We start from the raw sequence: 16,634 nt of genomic DNA, 5'->3' as shown, positions 1-16,634 counted from the left end.
CTCGGGACGCGCAAGGCGCCACGTAGTGCGGACGCACGTCAGCCGCCAGGCGGCGCACCCGCCCGAGCTCTCCGGGAACCAAAGTCCCTTTGAGGTTCCTTTGAGCCGAACCGCGTAAGGACGAGTCCAAACGGCCTGCAAACGCGTCCGGACTGGCGTGAAGACAGGACGCTCCTGACACAAGTCCCCGGTCCCCACGCCCGGAGACACCTGCTGACGCGTGCAGGAAGCAGCCAAGACCGCCGCAGCCCGAGCCGACCGGAGCGAGCGAGCGGGCGGCCACCGCGCGGCCCACACAGCCGACGACGACGACGCGACACGACGACGCGACGCGCGGGCAGAGCGAGCAGCGCGAGGCCTCTGGCCCAGCGGCCGAGCCCAGCTGCGCCGGCGGATCCCTGCCTCCGGCTCCGACGACCGCGCGCGCCTGGGCGGCACCTCCGAGCACACGAAAGCTCCGGGATTTGGGGCAGACGCGGGGCGGAAGGGGCCGGACGCAGAGCAAACAACTCGCGCCCGCACCCACACGCGGAGCTGGACTCGTGGCGCCTCCAGAAGCAGAGCGTGGCGTGGCGGCTGCCGGGCAGGGCGAGCAGATGTGGAGGTGACAGTCAGAGGGGACAGTTCCGTTCTGCAGGATGTGGCGTACAGGCTCCGGCCTACAGAGACCGGTACGGGGTTACAGCCTTACAGTTGCTAAGAGGGTAGGTCTTATGTCAAGCGTTCTTGCTGTCAATGATAATAATAATAATAATAATAATGGGAGGAGGAGGAAACTTTGGAAGGTGATGAGTAAGTGTCTGGCTTTGATGGCGGTGACAGCCTCACCAGCATATACTCACCCTCCAGCTCACGGAGTGGCACACATGAACACATGCCGCTTCCTACGTGTCAATCGTACCTCAATCGAGTGGCTTAAAAACAAACAGGAGTGCCTGGGGGGCTCAGTGGGTTAAGCCTCTGCCTTCGACTCAGGTCATGATCTCAGGGTCCTGGGATCGAGCCCCGCATCAGGCTCCCTGCTCACTGGGGAGCCTGCTTCCTCCTCTCTCTCTGCCTGCCTCTCTGCCTGCTTGTGATCTCTCTGTGTCAAATAAATAAACAAAATCTTTAAACAAACAAAAAACCACAGCCATTTCTTTTTTTAATATTCTTTTATTTAAGTAGTCTGTATCCCCAATGTGGGGCTTGAACTCACGACCCTGAGATCAAGAGTCGTATGCTCTTCTGACTGAGCCAGATGCCCCCCCAAAAACCCATTTCAGTGCAAATATTTTCAACTGGTTCAAAGGCATAGGTGCTCAGACACATGCCACTTCTATGTTTTATCCTGACCCAATTCTACAAGCTGGTTTCTCACAGATTCCAGCCTTACAGTGCTATCGGCATGCTCCTTGCCTGGCCAAGTCTTGTACTTACTTATTTCGATATTCAAAATCTTTTCAGATGTTCTCTACCAAATGAAACATTATATAAAATACAGTACATAGATTATACACAAAATGCCTTTCTAAAATCTATAGCATCTTCACAACATCTTTACAGTAACTTTATAAATAGTCTGTTGGTACAAGAAAAAATGGTGCCCAATTTTCTTGCATTTGTTACTATTTTGTCATTGGTAAGAAAACTGGAATTTGGAGCCCCTACTACACAGAAGAGTAAAAGTTCCAAAATCTTCTCATACTTGGCAACTAAGTTTTTTGAGAGTCTGGTTTTTTTTTTTTTTTTTTCTTAACAAGAAATGTCCCCTTCTCTACCTCTCTCCTTCTGTGTTCCAGAGGGACCTAGCATGAACCGAGTATGTGTAACCTTCCAAGTAAGGCAGTTTCTCACTTTAAACAGACTTGCCCTTTAGGTAGAGAATCAGTGACTTCTGGGGGCACCTGGGTGGCTCAGTCGGTTAACTGTCCATCTTTGGCTCAGGTCATGACCCCAGAGTCCTGGGATCGAACCCCCACTGGGGTCCCTGCTGAGGGGGGAGTCTGTTTCTCCCTCTGCTCCTCCTGGGGGTGCCCGCACCCTCTCACTCATGTGCACTCTCTCTCAAATAAACAAATAAAATCTTTTGGAAAAAAGAAAAAAAAAATGCAACTACTTAAAAAAAAAAAGAACCAATGACTTCTGTTCATGCTATGGTCTGAATGTCTGCGTCCCCCCAAAATCCATACTTTGGAGCCCTACTGCCTAGCGTGACGGCATTTGGAGGTGGGGCCTTTTGGGAGGCCCTCTGGTCATGAGGGTGAATCCTCTTTAACGGTCTTAGTGGCCTTATAAAAGAGACACCACCACACCCCCCCCCCCCCCGGTTCCTTAGCTCCTTCCTCCATAGGAGGACACGGAGAGAGGGCGCCAGCCGAGAAACAGGAAGCGGTCGGCATCGGCCAGCACTCACCTTCGGCCAACCCCACCATCCTGCTTGTCTCCAGCCTCCAGGACTGTGGGAAATAAAGGTCTGTGGCGCATCAGCCGCACAGTCCATGCTGGTCTGTGACGGCAGCTGGGACAGACCAGGAGAGCCAGCAAATGCCTTTTACTGGGAACAGGAGCGATTACCGCTCACAGCACTTGGAACATTCCAGACACAATTCCATACGCTTACACACAAGCTGACTCGACCCCCCAACCCTGACGGTTGGTCCCAGCACTGCTCCCGCTTCAGAGATGAGGAAACCGAGAGCGGTAACTTGCCCACGATCACCCAACCAACTGCAGGGTCAAGACTCTGAACCCAGTGGTCTGGCTCCGCAGTCCACGCCCGTAACCTCTACATCAGGGGCCAGAGACATCTCCCCGTACAAGGCCAGAGGACAAATATTTTATGCCTCGGAGGCCAGACGGCCTCTGCCATAGCGACTGAACCCTGCCCTTGTCGCATGAGAGCTGCCACAGACCACGGCTAAACCACGTGTGTGCCACGCTCCAAGGAGACTTCATCCGCGGGCACCAAGACATGCACTTACACTTACGTAATTTCACAGATGACACCGTATTTTCATTTTTTTCAGTCGCCGAGAAATGTGACTGTCATTTGTCGCTCACGGGCTATGGAAAAAGAGGCGGCAGGCCAGAGCGGGCCACTTGGCCAGCTCCTTCCAGCACCACGGATCGCTGCATTACTGGGCGTCACCTGAGGGACTGGCCCGTAAACTTCTACATGACGAGACGAGACGAGGACACTGGCAGCCAACACCTGCTGAGGTCTACCGGGGGCCGCGCACCTTTACGTTTCTCTTGGCACTTTACGTGCATTCACTCAATCCTTCAAAGAACCACATTAAGCCAGTACCATTATCATCCCCATTTTTACAAGTGAAGAAAAGTGTGGTCATTTACGTTGCCCTGAGGTTACACAGCGATTAAATGCGAACCCTAGCATCGGAGCCCAGGCAGCCTGGCTCCTTTGCCACGCCTGTGACCGGGACACCAGCAGGCCCCTATTAAAAGGTTCTACTCTGCCAACAGCCATCATGCTTGCCATTCATTCACCCTGATGACGAAACAAGACCCACTGGGCAACATGGCTTTCAGATAGAACAAATTTTCGGCAACTCATGTCCCGATCAACCCGCTTCATCCAACGGTACACGAACCACCCTCGATGGAGCACATCCTACTCTTATTCCCATTGTCAGCATGGACATGCGCAGACTTCCCAAAGAGTTTCACAACGTCACACTACACCAGAGAGAAAACATAATGGTAAACCCAGTGTAAGAATTGAAGCTGGTGATCTTACTCTTAATCTTAATAAAGACAGAGACAAGGAGATTAAAGGCAAATAGAAAACAAAGGCAATTCTATCCTTACACAAGAATACTTTATGTTAATACTCCATAGGAAACAAATGAATGAAAGCCTTTTATAAGAAAAAAACGCACTAAAGAGGTTTTTCTTTGGTTCAAGTCAATTAATTTTAAGGAACCTGAATGAACAGGTAATTTTTTCTTTTTGGTGAAGTCTACTCTTTTTACACCATAAATTCTAGCTTCTGAGGCTCTACTCCTGTTCCATCTAAATAAAACTTTTAAAGTATTCTGATTTCATGTCAGTTTAATAAACTTTAATCCGCAAAGTAAAAACTTGTAGGAATGTATTCATAGGAAATGATCAAGGATAAAGCACACTTCCAGGTATAAAAGTGATTACCGTAACACTATATTAAATAGCAAAACACTGGCTACAAGAGACGCTCACACATTCCTCCACCAAATATTTTTTGAATCAGGACTCACAGGTGAAACTGTCCAAAATCCCTGCCTGTTTCAAGTGTACCTGGAGCAGAAAAGCAGATGTATTAAGTACACGTACAGTATGTTGAAATGTGCAGAGTTTAAAAAAGGAGTAATGCAGAGAAGAAGATGTGAGGAATTTGGGTGGGAGTCTTTGAAGCTACAGATAGAAGGTTCAGGAAAATGAGAAGGCAATTTTCAAGGAAGCAAAGTGAGTGAGGGAGGAGGATGGAAAATGTGAGAGGTCCAGAGGACCAGGTCCGGTGGGGCCCTGTCAGCACATGAAGGATGTGGCCTTCATTCAGGGAAGCCACCGGAGGGTTCTAAGCAGAGAGCAACGCAGTAGTTAGAACAGAGCCCGCCTGGCTGCAGCCCTGGGACACGACTGCGGGAAATTATGTAGAAGCAGGCAGTCACGGGAGAGTCGAGGGCCAACTGTAGGATAATAAGGACCAGGCAGCGACAGAGGAGTGGGCACGATGATAACTGTCAGGCTGGGAATACAGGACGAGAACAGCGCTGACAGGGTCTGCGATGAGGCAAACATGGGCGGCAGGGAAAAAGAGAAGACAAGAACGACGCAGAGTTTCTGCTGGAGCAACTGACAGCACGACGCTGCCACGGCCAGAGCTAGACACGTCTGCGGGAGCGGCCGGGCGGGGACAACTGCTGATGGCAGATATGAATGTGTTAGGTCGGAACTACCTGCTCGACATTCAAGAGGAGTCAAGTTGGATGCACTGGCCTGGAGCTCAGAGGCCTGTGGCTGAGTTTTTATCGATGAGAACGGGCGGACCTCCTCAGGGGAACGTGGGCAGAGAGACGAGAACGGAGAGCCAAGAACACCAGCCTGAGGCACGCTGACAGTTGTAGGTCCGGGAGATGAGGAACCAGCCGTGAAAACTGAGACGCCAAGAAGGTGGGAGGAAGGCTAGATGCCTGCTGTGCTCTATAAGTCAAGGGGAAAAAGGGTCCCACTGGAGAGCAAGGGATGAGCTATTTCAAGGGTGGGCAGTCACCTGTCTTTGTAAATAAAGTTTTATTGGAACACAGCCCTACCATGCATTCACATATTGTCTGCGGCTGCTTCTGCTCTAGACGGCAGAGTGCAACAGCCGCAGCAGAGACCTTATGGCCTGCAAAGCCTCAAACAGTCACTTCCTAGCCCTTTACGGTGAAAGTCGGCCAACCCCTGAGCTACCTCAAATGCCAGTAAGAGCCAAAAAAGACTGAGGACTGGACAGAGCATCTGGTAAGGTGGCGATCACTGGTAACTTGCTTAAAGTAGCCTGGGTGGGCCAAGTGGAACCTGGTTCATTTATGAGCTGGCTCTCGGATTTATGAGACACAGAGGACAGAAACAGACAAAACTATCTGCTAGCATTTTAAGAAGCCACCCGATCAAGTGAGATACAGACAGCTTCTCACACCGCACCAGCGCCGCTCTTCCCTCTCCTGTCTGCCAAACATCCCCTTCTCCCTTCAAACCACGGCTGCAACATCACCGCCTTGGGAAAGAGCCCCTGCCCTTCCCTCACAGGCAGCTAGAAGCCAAGAGCTCCTCTAGTCAGCTCTCACCTGCACTCGAGAACCTTGTTTGCTTCCACGACTCTCCACCAACAGGCTGTGAGCTCCTTGAGAGCAGGGACTGGGGCTTAGCGTCCGTGTCTCCAGGGACTGGCACAAATAGATAGCAAACCCACGGTACGGCACAAGCAGCTGTCATGCTTGCCCCAAGAGTACCTTTCGGCCCCACCAGAGTCCCTCTGAGAAAAGTGGCACAGCGAGGGGCTGAATCACTTCAGCAATGAAGAATGAACACCGAATGGGATGAAGAGGAAGCAGGGAGGGAGGCCCTGGGCTACCCCTGTAGCCCATCACTCACCAGAATGTGAGGAAATGGGAACCAGCTCCCAGGACAGGTCTCTTAAACTGAAAACTTTTAAAAGAAAATAAACATTATTAAGTCCTGAAAAACAAGACTGCACTTCAGAGAGGAGAGTGGAAATGCCAACTCACCTGAGACATGGCTCTCAGTTCTGCTCTTGTCCCTGCTGCCTCCTGCTTCTGCCTCTTCTCCTGGAGAAGGGCAGTGTCCCTGGAAGGAAGAGCTGGGGGAAGAGAAAGGAGTCGCTGGAGAGCGAGTCTACACCACGCTCCTGACCACCAAGCTGGAAACGGTCCCTTCCGGCTGCGTGTTAAACTAGGGCCCTAAATCAGAAAAGGCTTCAACAGGTGGAGAACCGAACGCTCGGGGACGAAAGGATGGGAACAATTTTGGAGGCACTGATCTGTCCTCGACTGCCACTCTACCGAGGGACTGCCACGGCGGGAGAGGGTTTCTCTCCCTGGGAGCATGAATCAGGATGGTGTGGGGTCAGGCTGACCCTGGGCGAGTCACGGTCCCTCCCGGCACCGCCGCAGGATGCCGGGACTCAGGGTAAACTTGGTAACCCCTGCATTCCTCCGACCTGCCAGCCTCAGAGCCCGGGGACAACCACTCACCAGCATAGGGGCCCGAGCGGCCCTGTGCCCCAAGACCACACTGTCCCCGCGCTCTGAGGGCGTGAATTCGCCCCCGTCCCCAGCCCCGACCACCTGTCACCCTCACCTCGGTTCTCGGGCCCCGCGGTCACCGCTCCTCGCTGGCCTCTGGATGGGGAGCCATTCCTCGCGCGCGGCCTTCCCCGGCCAGGACGGGCGAAGGCAGCCGGGGTCCCCGCAGTCCGGCCTCGGCCCCCCCCGGGCTTTGTGCGGGGAGCGCCGCGCCGCGGTGGGGACCCCAGCCCGCGGGCCCGCGCGCCCCTGCCCGCACTCACCGCCCCCTGCATTTCCGCGCGGCGAGCGGGCTCGTTCCCCCGACCCACCGCGGGCGCGCCCAGCATCCAGCGGGCCCCGCCCCGCGCCGCGCCCACCGCGGCCGCCGAGCCTCCGGCCCCGCCAGCAGCCTGAACCAGGGCCCGGGGCCGCCGCCGGAAGTGGGCGTGGGCGGCCACCGCAACGCCCCCTGGGAAGCGTAGTCCCGGCCAGTGCGGCGGCAGGACTGAGCGGAGCGCAGGCCTCAATGCGCCGACCCTCCCCGGGCCCACATAGCGTCCGCCGTCTCCCTTAAGGGCCGGCCGCCTCCGGCTCTTCGGGACCGCTGCCTCCGGGTAGCTGTGGACACCCGGCCCGAGCCTGACCGGAAGTACAGGCCTCCCGACGGACAGACAGCGCCCCACGGGCTTCTGGGAGTCGGTGCTGGGTTCGGATTCGCGCAGGCGCGGTTCCATGACGGGGTGGGGCTGACGGCGAGGGGCGGGGCCGCAGTGCTGAAGTGGGCGGTGCTAGGGCGGAGCAGGTGGCTTGCTCCTCGGGTGCGGGTCCCATGGGTGTCCCCGCCGACCGAGTGAGAGGACGCGCGCGCCGAAGGGCAGCGCTGGGGCCTTGCCGGTGTCCACAGTGTGGTTGTGCTGGGGGCGTGTGAGCACAACTTGCCTTCGCGTCCGATTCGCTGCGCACCTCTGACCCCAGGTGGGTCCCATGTCCCTGGACACTCGGGCCTATCCAGTCCCCCCACACCCGTTCTCCAGATGCCACTGCCCCTGTGCCTGTGGGTCCTGCACCTGCACGGCCTTCCCCCAAAGTCGGGGCTAGTTCCCACCTATCTCTCTCATAGATAGCTGCCCAGACTCTAGTCACAAATGCCACCACTCACCTCGTGACTTTAAAAAACTCTGCTGCATAACCTTCATGGTTATCTGGGTTAACTGGTGTTTTTCCACATTTACGTGTTTAGGGCCAGTCTTACCAGAGCCGTCCAGAGCTTTCTGGGTCCCTGGAGCAGAAAGCCTCTTTCCTCAGGGAATACCCTCCCTTAACAAGAGCAGGGGCCTACCGCTGTTGTTACAGACTCCAGAGGCCGCCTGTCGTTATACTTATTTGACATTTTGTAACATCATTTAAGACAGAAAAGCGATGAGTGGTAGTTAGGAGCTGGGGGCGGGAGGAGAAGACTCTCTACGAAGGTCTTCTGTATCTTTTTTTTTTTTTTTTTAAAGATTTTATTTATTTGAGAGAGAGAGAGAGCATGAAAGGGGCGAGGGGCAGAGGGAGAAGCCGGCTCCCTGATGAGCAGAGGGCCTGATGTGGGACTTGATCCTGGAACTCCAGGATCATGACCTGAGCCAAGGCAGTTGCTTAACCAACTGAGCCACCCAGGTGCCCAGGTCTTCTGTAGCTTGGTCGCAGTAGTTAGAGGACTGTAGGAATTTGTCAAAATAGAATTCTACACCTAAAGTGAGTACGTTTTACTGTACTAGCTTTTAAAAACTCATGAAATTTTACACTTAACCTCTGTATGTAAATATTTTTTCATTAAAAATAAAGTTGTAAAGCCCTCACTGGCATAGAACTGAATTTAAAACACTTGAATTAAAAGACTTTCTTTGAATTAATAAAATGGCACTGGCTGGGGAGGGAGCTTAATTATGAAGCAGCAAATAGAAAACCATGGGTAGAGAATATAACCGGTTCTTTTCTTTCAGAAACTGGCCTTGGGGTTATGATTGGTGTGTAAGACTTCTCTTCCACTTTATATAATGCCATACTTCTCCCAGGCTTGACCAACATCTCAGTTACTTAGGGGTAACCTGACCCAAACCATCAATGGCCTGGGTGGTATCACAAGTGTCTTCCATTTCCACTTACCGTTTATCATTGTGCATGACAGTTCAAGAGGGTGGACCGTCCCTAATACTCCCAAGCCCCAATATCCTATTTATTCTTGCCTGTCAGGATCAGTCACTGTAGCTTTTTTATCCTTCTAGTGGCAGGAGACATATGGAATGGACAGAGGTCATTTGGCCTTCACTGCAGCCATTGTCGTTCCTGATCTGAAGACTTCCTCCCAGGACTAAAACCTTTACACAAGCATAACTCAGAACTGGGAGACAGAAACTAACAATTTTGAACATGGAACATTATATCCAGACATGGCAATTAGCACAAGGAAATGCCCCAACCATAATGTTTTTCCAGTAACTTTGTAGAGCAACCCCACCCCACCCCCGCCTTTTAACTTTATAAAACCAACCACTACGTTTTTTTTCCCCCCTTCTTTTCAAAAAATCTGCTCTCCTGATGACAAGAGCTTTAAATGGCCGGGTGGCGTTCAGCTTCTGGTTTAATGACGCCATTACTGTTTGCTGTAATGGAAGAACTCCTCCATTCAATGCGAAAAACAAACCTCCGTATCACCGGAACCCAGAAGCATGAGATAAAGAGCCAAAGTTTTAACGTGGGTCCTTCAGCATACACCTACCCTTTCTTTAGGATTTTCAATCCACTCCTAATTAAAAGTGTCACTAAGTGAAAAACTGTTCAAAAGGAAAAAATGTCCAGTATGTTTAATATAAAAATGATGAGGCTTTTACATCCCAACCCTAAGTACACAATTTTTGCCAATAGAAAAATAGATCAACTGAACAATGAACACAAGCTTATGAGAGTAAGAAATATTGAGAGCAACAAATACAGTTAACACATAAAATGTAACATGATGAAGACTCATTGTACTTGCTAGAGTGGAAATAGACTTAGTGGGTGGTGGTGCAAAGGAGTCATTTTTTTTCAGGAAGAACACTCTTCTCTCTGCTCCCCCCTCAGTGTTTTGGCCTTTGGGAGGGGCATGAGGTTATCCTGCACATTTCTGCTTACGAGTAGTCATGTCACAGAAAAAGGCAAAATATTTAGGCAAATATAGGCCAAAGTGATACAGAACATACCTATTGCTTGTTGTATGTATTAAAAAGCACAATATCCGGGTTCATCTACACACAGGCTGCCATTCAAATGTGTTCCACATGATAGCCTCTAACTAAAAACTGTTGAGTAAACTGGTTACGTGTGCTTTGTCTGAAACCCTACGTTGAAATACTCCTCTTTATAGTGTACTTCGTGTGTCTACTTCTTAGTGATGGGAAGGGCAAGGAGTAGCGACTCACTCTTCAACATGCCCCCCAACCACTGGGCACACAGGGAATTCACTAAGGTGGCAGTTCCCAGTGTTGTCTTGGAATGTGATTTAGCATGAATGTTACCAAACCAAGTAGGAATAATGAGTTTTGTCTATCAGCCTTTAGTCAGGAAACCCAGACACCATGTGCTTCAGTAGCGGGAATTTGACAGAGGAAACTAATATAATAAAAAGGTCCTGGGAGAGTGAGAGGAAGAACAGGGAGGCAACTCAGATCAGTTACAGGAGAGCAGTTACCAACCCTGGAGCGTGGAGGCCAAAGGGTGGAGCGGATATTACCAAGCCAGGAACCAGGGCCACTTAGAGCTAGACAGATCCACAGAGACGTCCCTAGCAGGAGGTGGGACCATGATAAGGGGTGACTGGAAGGAGGCAGAACAGAGGCAATGTAGCTATCACCATAGCCACCATGCAAAGCAGAGCAAGTGAGAGAGAAACACCCCGGCTTCTCCCCCAACTCTCACCTTCTGGTATATTGCTAGTGCCTCCCACTTAGTAAACCAGACAGAAAACCAGTCGTCAAAGCACTCGCAGAGCTTAAACACATGCAATAGGGTAGAGCAAGGGATAAGGCAGAAAATGGATCTTAGAGCCAAAAGGCAAATAACTGGCGCAGGAGCTTGCAGGGCCTCCTCTGAGCTGGGCCAGGGCAAGAATTGCCCCCATAATCCCCTAGAATGACTACAGTACATGTCCTTGTAACTTAGAACTCTTCCAAAAATGCTATTTCCTGGGATGCCTGGGTGGCTCAGTGGGTTAAAGCCTCTGCCTTCAGCTCAAGTCGTGATTCCAGGGTCCTGGGATCGAGCCCCGCATCGGGCTCCCTGCTCAGCGGGGAGCCTGCTTCCTCCTCTCTCTCTCTCCGCCTGCCTCTCTGCCTACTTGTGATCTCTGTCAAATAAATAAATTAAATCTTTTAAAAAAATGCTATTTCCTTTTCTTAATAGGCACTTACCTTGGTAAATGGCTGCAATTCTTTAGGGAACTGTAGGAGTAAAAGTCATAGTGGTGTTATAGGAAGGTTTTCCTCAGGAGTACCCAGCCTCCTGTCCACACACCCAGAGCTGGGAACAGGGTGACAGGCAGTTTCTAGCATGGGTGATAAGTGGACTGCGGCCTCCGTGGCCAGATGCGAACTGTTTTTAGACAAGTAACAAAGTAAATTTTCAGCGGCTGACTACTGATCTCATTTGTAGACCCGCCAGCAATCACAGTCAGCAGTCTGTCGGACGATCGGCGGTATGCCCGTCAAGTCTGACGTGAAGCTTCCCAAGGGGAAGAAATGTGTGTATCCCGGGTGCAGGGAGTTTACTGTAATGTTACAGACGTGCAGCACACATTGACAAATGATAGGAAAATGCAAGGCTCTTGGACTGTCGATTCTGGATAGCAGCTGATTCTCTTAGAACGCCTTTGTTGACTTTCACCAACCTATGCTTAAAACTGACAAATGGGTAAGACTCTGACCATGTCGGTTGATATTTTCACTTCCGTTAAAGAGTAAGATCAAAGTGAAACAAGATGAGGGCATAGGTCAGAACTTTGCTCCTTACGTCAATGACAGGCTGAGCTCTTGCTAAGTAATAGCTTTTGAGTACCAGAGGAATATTTCCTCTACTTTTTGCACAATTCACAACGGACAGACATGACACTTTTTTAAGTTTAGCCTGATTTCCTAACATTTTCACCGTCAACTTTTAAAGTCAACCAGCCTTGACTTGTGGTGCATGCTATTAAAGATTCCCATCGTATGTGAGTCAAAGTTGCTAACATGGGGTCGCTGAATGTGGAGTTGGGAAGAGAAGCAAAGCAGCAACTATTACGTGGTATGTCCCCCCTGCAAACGTTAGTCATAAATAAAATATGGCAAATGCTCAAAACTCAGTTTCCAAACTATTGTCTGTGTTTAACACAACTTATTGGTTATAGAAAAAATTTAGACAATAACCTATAAACATATGTATACAATACATACAGGTTACATATTACCCAGTACAAACATGTATATATTTCTATACACACATATATATACACACACATACGTATATACCTTTTAGTAACCAGTTCAAAACATCTCTAAAAATATAACAGCTCTTAAAAGCCAGAATGAGCCTGCCCAAGTGCACCACAAAATCAACTTTGCTTCTGGAGAGTTGCTGCTAGGGCTCAGCGTTCCCTGGGCGGCTACCCTTGCTGAGATCAGAAATCCCTTTCCAAGAGCAGCCCCCCTTCCCAGCATGTCAGACATCTTAAGGCTGGCAAGTAAAGTACTCTCTAGAGACAGTGATGCTTTCCTCATGGCACAGGTTCAAGGAAAGGCATTTTGGCCCTGTCTCAGGAAGCCTAATGACAAGGCGAGTGAGAAACTCAGACATGAGAAAGCAAGGTCAGCATCCCAAATTTTCTGGTTCCTTCCTGTGTATCAGGCAAGGTCATTTCTATGCTTTAAATATCATTTAGTGGGGCGCCTGGGTGGCTCAGTGGGTTAAAGCCTCTGCCTTCAGCTCAGGTCATGATCCCGGGGCCCTGGGATTGAGTCCCGCATCGGGCTCTCTACTCAGCAGGGAGCCTGCTTCCCCCTCTCTCTCTCTGCCTGCCTCTCTGCTTATTTGTGATCTCTGTCTGTCAAATAAATAAGTAAAATCTTTAAAAAACAAAAAAAAAATAAGTATCATTTAGTTTCAGTCTGTCCTTATGAGATTTGCATGTATCTACCCAGAAAATTATGAGAAAAGCAATAAACTGCACAGATTAGCACATCAAGTATGTAATGCCCTGTGTGTATAGTGTAAATTCAGCCCAGTTCAAAATTTTATAATCTAGTATCTGAGGTCAAGCCCTATGAAAACCCATTTTTGCAGCCATTTTCTTGATTCTGATATAAATGTTGATACTTGGCAGAGTCTCTCAACCCTTCCCTAACCTCCTATATCAACCTCTAGGCCACTTTAGAATTGAATTTTCTTTCTTTCTTTTTTAAATCAAAGAAGCCACAGTGTTGGTGAGCTACAAGGGAAAGAGGCTAACCTTTAACCTTCATTCCCAGTTATCTCAGAGAAAGGATAATTAGTTGGTATGGTTTCTTAAGATTTCTTATGGGCTTAAGAGTTTTAAAATCCCCAAATTCTGCCACAAATCCTCATTCCAGTAACGAGGATATCAAAGATGTCCCTTAATGTCAAACAATTTACTTAAGAAATCTGCCAAAATTGTGAATTCACTTGGCATTGTAGCTCATTCTTTGATATTTAACAATCACAGAGCTACAAGGAAGCGTCTTTTAATGTTACCAAAATGGCTGGTGTTCTAGTCCATGCTTTAAAGCAAAAATTTTAAAAAGTCATTATTGCTTTTGCTTTATATTTTCCAATTCCGTTATGAAGAAGCATCATACAAACCCCTTGGACTGGCATTTCTTGTCTTTCTGACTGGTCTAAAAATGATCTCAACCACAGCTGATTAGCTGTTTTACTGTCGCTATTAAAGCATGCTACTTGGATGGCACAAAACATGAAGAGGAACCTTATAATCCTTTGCTCTGTTTCATCCAATAGCCACATTTTTTATTTTAATACTAATCCACCTTTTCTCAGGATGTTCTGCCTGAAATCCATTCAAGGATACCAATTTCTGCATTGGTTAGGTTTCTTTGGTTGACAGCAAAAGAACTTAATCTCATTTTAAAGTGGAAACAAGATACTAATAAGACCCAACTTGGGAAGAATGAGAGACCGGTCCGCTGCAGTGAGCAGAGCAGCAGGAGCACAGGCCGTATCCTATGTTGTGGCCGAAGGAGGACTCATTTACAGCCTCCTCCTGTGTCCCGAGGAGAGAGTTTCTGATTGGATTAAAGGGAACCAGGTCCAACTGACAACACAAAACCTCACCGAATGACATCAGAGCAGCCCAGGGGAAAGGCCATGTGTATCTCTGTGTGCGTGTTTTCAATTTGTATCACAGACAAAACAAATACCTGATATGTATGTATTTTCCTAATTTTAACTTTATAAATTTCTGATATTTATAACCATGCAATCATATTATCACTATGAAAATTACACCGTCAGTTAGTAAATTATGTCTTTCTGTGAGTATGAAAATCTACCTCATTCTTTTCAGTGAGTGTGTAATCTACTGAATTTCCTATAATTTAACTGATTAACTAGTTTACTAGTGCTAGACATTTAAGCTGCTCCAAATGTCTTGCAATTCTATAATAAATGTGCTTATGCATCTATATTTCTGCGCTTGTGCTTTCCAAGAAGATAAACTCCTAGATTTAGAATTGCAGCAAAGTGATTACATTTAAAATGTTGACAGGTAGGGGTGCCTGGGTGGCTCAGTGGGTTAAAGCCTCTGCCTTTGGCTCAGGTCATGGTCCCGGGGTCCTGGGATCGAGCCCCGCATCGGGCTCTCTGCTCCGCGGGGAGCCTGCTTTCTCCTCTCTCTCTCTGTCTGCCTCTCTGCCTACTTGTGATCTCTGCCTGTCAAATAAATAAATAAAATCTTAAAAAAAAAATGTTGACGGGTAACACATTAGCTTCTAAAATGGCTTTTAAAAGATTTATCTTCCCAATGTACAAAAATATATTTCTCACATCTGCAATAGTACTAGATATTATTCATAAAATTTGTGCTGATTTATGTTAGTGACAAGGACTTTTTAAAATTTTAATTTATCTGATCATTATTGTAGTTAGGAACTTCTTCTATTTTATTTGACAATTTCATGTTCTGTAACTGTGAGTTGCTTGTTGGTGTGATTTTCAAACTTATCCTTGCTGCTTTTCAAGAGCACTTTTTAGAAGTATGTAATATGTATATTTTAAAAATTTCTCCCTGCCCGTCATGTGCCTTTTAACTTTGCAATAGTGCCTTATACCATGCAAAAGGTTTAAATCTTCTACATGCTCCTTCCTGTCACTCTCTTCATGGCTTCTGGACTCTGTGTCCAACAAGTCTTCCTAAACTCAAAGGGATACAAATATTCTATATTCTCTTCTAGAATTTTGTGTTTTCTATTACATCTTTAATCCAGATTTAGGGAACTTCTCTGTAAGGAGTAAAATGTAGCTCTGCTTTTACTTCTAGGTGGATAACTAACTGTCAAACACCATTTAAGTAATCCATCTCTACCACTGATATATCAAAAATACCACTTTTGTGGAACACCTGGCTAGCTCAGTCGGAGGAACATAGGACTCTTGATCTTGGGGATGTGAGTTCAAGCCCCACACTGGATTTAGAGATTACTTAAAAATAAATAGAAACTTAAAAAAATATTACTTTTGCAATACACTGAATTCTTTGGCATATCATCTTTCCCAAAAATTTCCTATGATGCTTGCCTACTTACCACTCCACGTGATTTTCAGACCAAACTGTCAATGTAAAAATATCCTACAGTTATCATGACTGGAATTAAGTGAATGTAGACATCTTTACAATATTGAAACTTCTATCTAGAAACATGTGTGGCTCTCCATTTATTCAGAACCTCTGTTGTTCTTCAGCAGAGATTAATAATTTCCTTTCTACATAGAACCACAAGTAAATTAATCTACCATTTCATTTTGGGGGGGTTGATATCAGAACTAAATTAGCCTCATGAAAGAAGTATTCCCAATACTTCAAAGTATTATGTTTTAATTATGTTTAATTAGTTTTATGCTTTACACTCTACAACAGTGTGATTAGTGGTTCCTTGAAAGCTTAGAATTAATCTGTAAACCCAGGTGTCTTAAAATAGGGCTAGACTATTCCAGTTCTCTATTGCTTCAGTTTTAAATAATAAGGAATTTTTATTTTTTTGCCTTAATTAACTATAGTCTTATATTCTTCCCAGTAAATTCTAATTCTTTTGTTTCAGCTTATCCAGAGCTTTAGACACCTCCTAAAACATATTCTATGTACCAGGTCACACTAAATTTCTGCACCAACAGGGGCGCCTGGGTGGCTCAGTGGTTGAGGCCTCTGCCTTCGGCTCGGGTCATGATCCCAGGGTCCTGGGATCGAGCCTCACATCGGGCTCTCTGCTCAGCGGAGAGCCTGCCTCCTCCTCCTCTCTCTCTCTGCCTGCCTCTCTGCCTACTTGTGATCTGTCTGTCAAATAAATTAAAAAAAAAAATCTTTAAAAAAAAAAAGACACACAGCCTTGGAATCACAAGAAAGCCACTATGTTATTCTGATGTCAAACTTTAAAAATACTACACATACTAATCCTCATCATCCACCTTAAGATGTAGTTTCAGTTCCAAAATTATTATAATCTCCCAGTACTGATATACTGCTTTCCAGAGTTCACTCTTTAAAAATAATTTTTAAACAGACTCTGAATGACACTGACTTAACATTTATCAAGCACTTAGTCTGGGTCAGGCACTATG

At 47.6% G+C, this 16,634-nt stretch overlaps 1 protein-coding gene across 1 annotated transcript in view; it reads right to left on the bottom strand.

The window, feature by feature from the left end:
• The window catches only part of LOC111139543 (zinc finger protein 470), a 90,281-nt gene that overhangs the window by 58,901 nt on the left and 14,746 nt on the right, over window positions 1–16,634 (bottom strand). Inside the window, exons 1-2 of the mRNA XM_022491841.1 lie at window positions 6,844–7,063; window positions 6,252–6,343 (exon numbers count right to left, since the gene is read on the bottom strand). Coding sequence (XP_022347549.1) covers window positions 6,252–6,343; window positions 6,844–7,063 — 312 coding nt within the window. Of the gene's footprint in view, window positions 1–6,251; window positions 6,344–6,843 lie in introns of the transcript that reaches the window.

The sequence above is a fragment of the Enhydra lutris genome, unplaced genomic scaffold (genome assembly GCF_002288905.1).
Source record: "Enhydra lutris kenyoni isolate GAN:26980312 unplaced genomic scaffold, ASM228890v2 scaffoldscaffold111, whole genome shotgun sequence".
Taxonomy (NCBI): Eukaryota; Metazoa; Chordata; class Mammalia; order Carnivora; family Mustelidae; genus Enhydra; species Enhydra lutris.
This window is presented reverse-complemented; position numbering and strand designations above follow the sequence as displayed.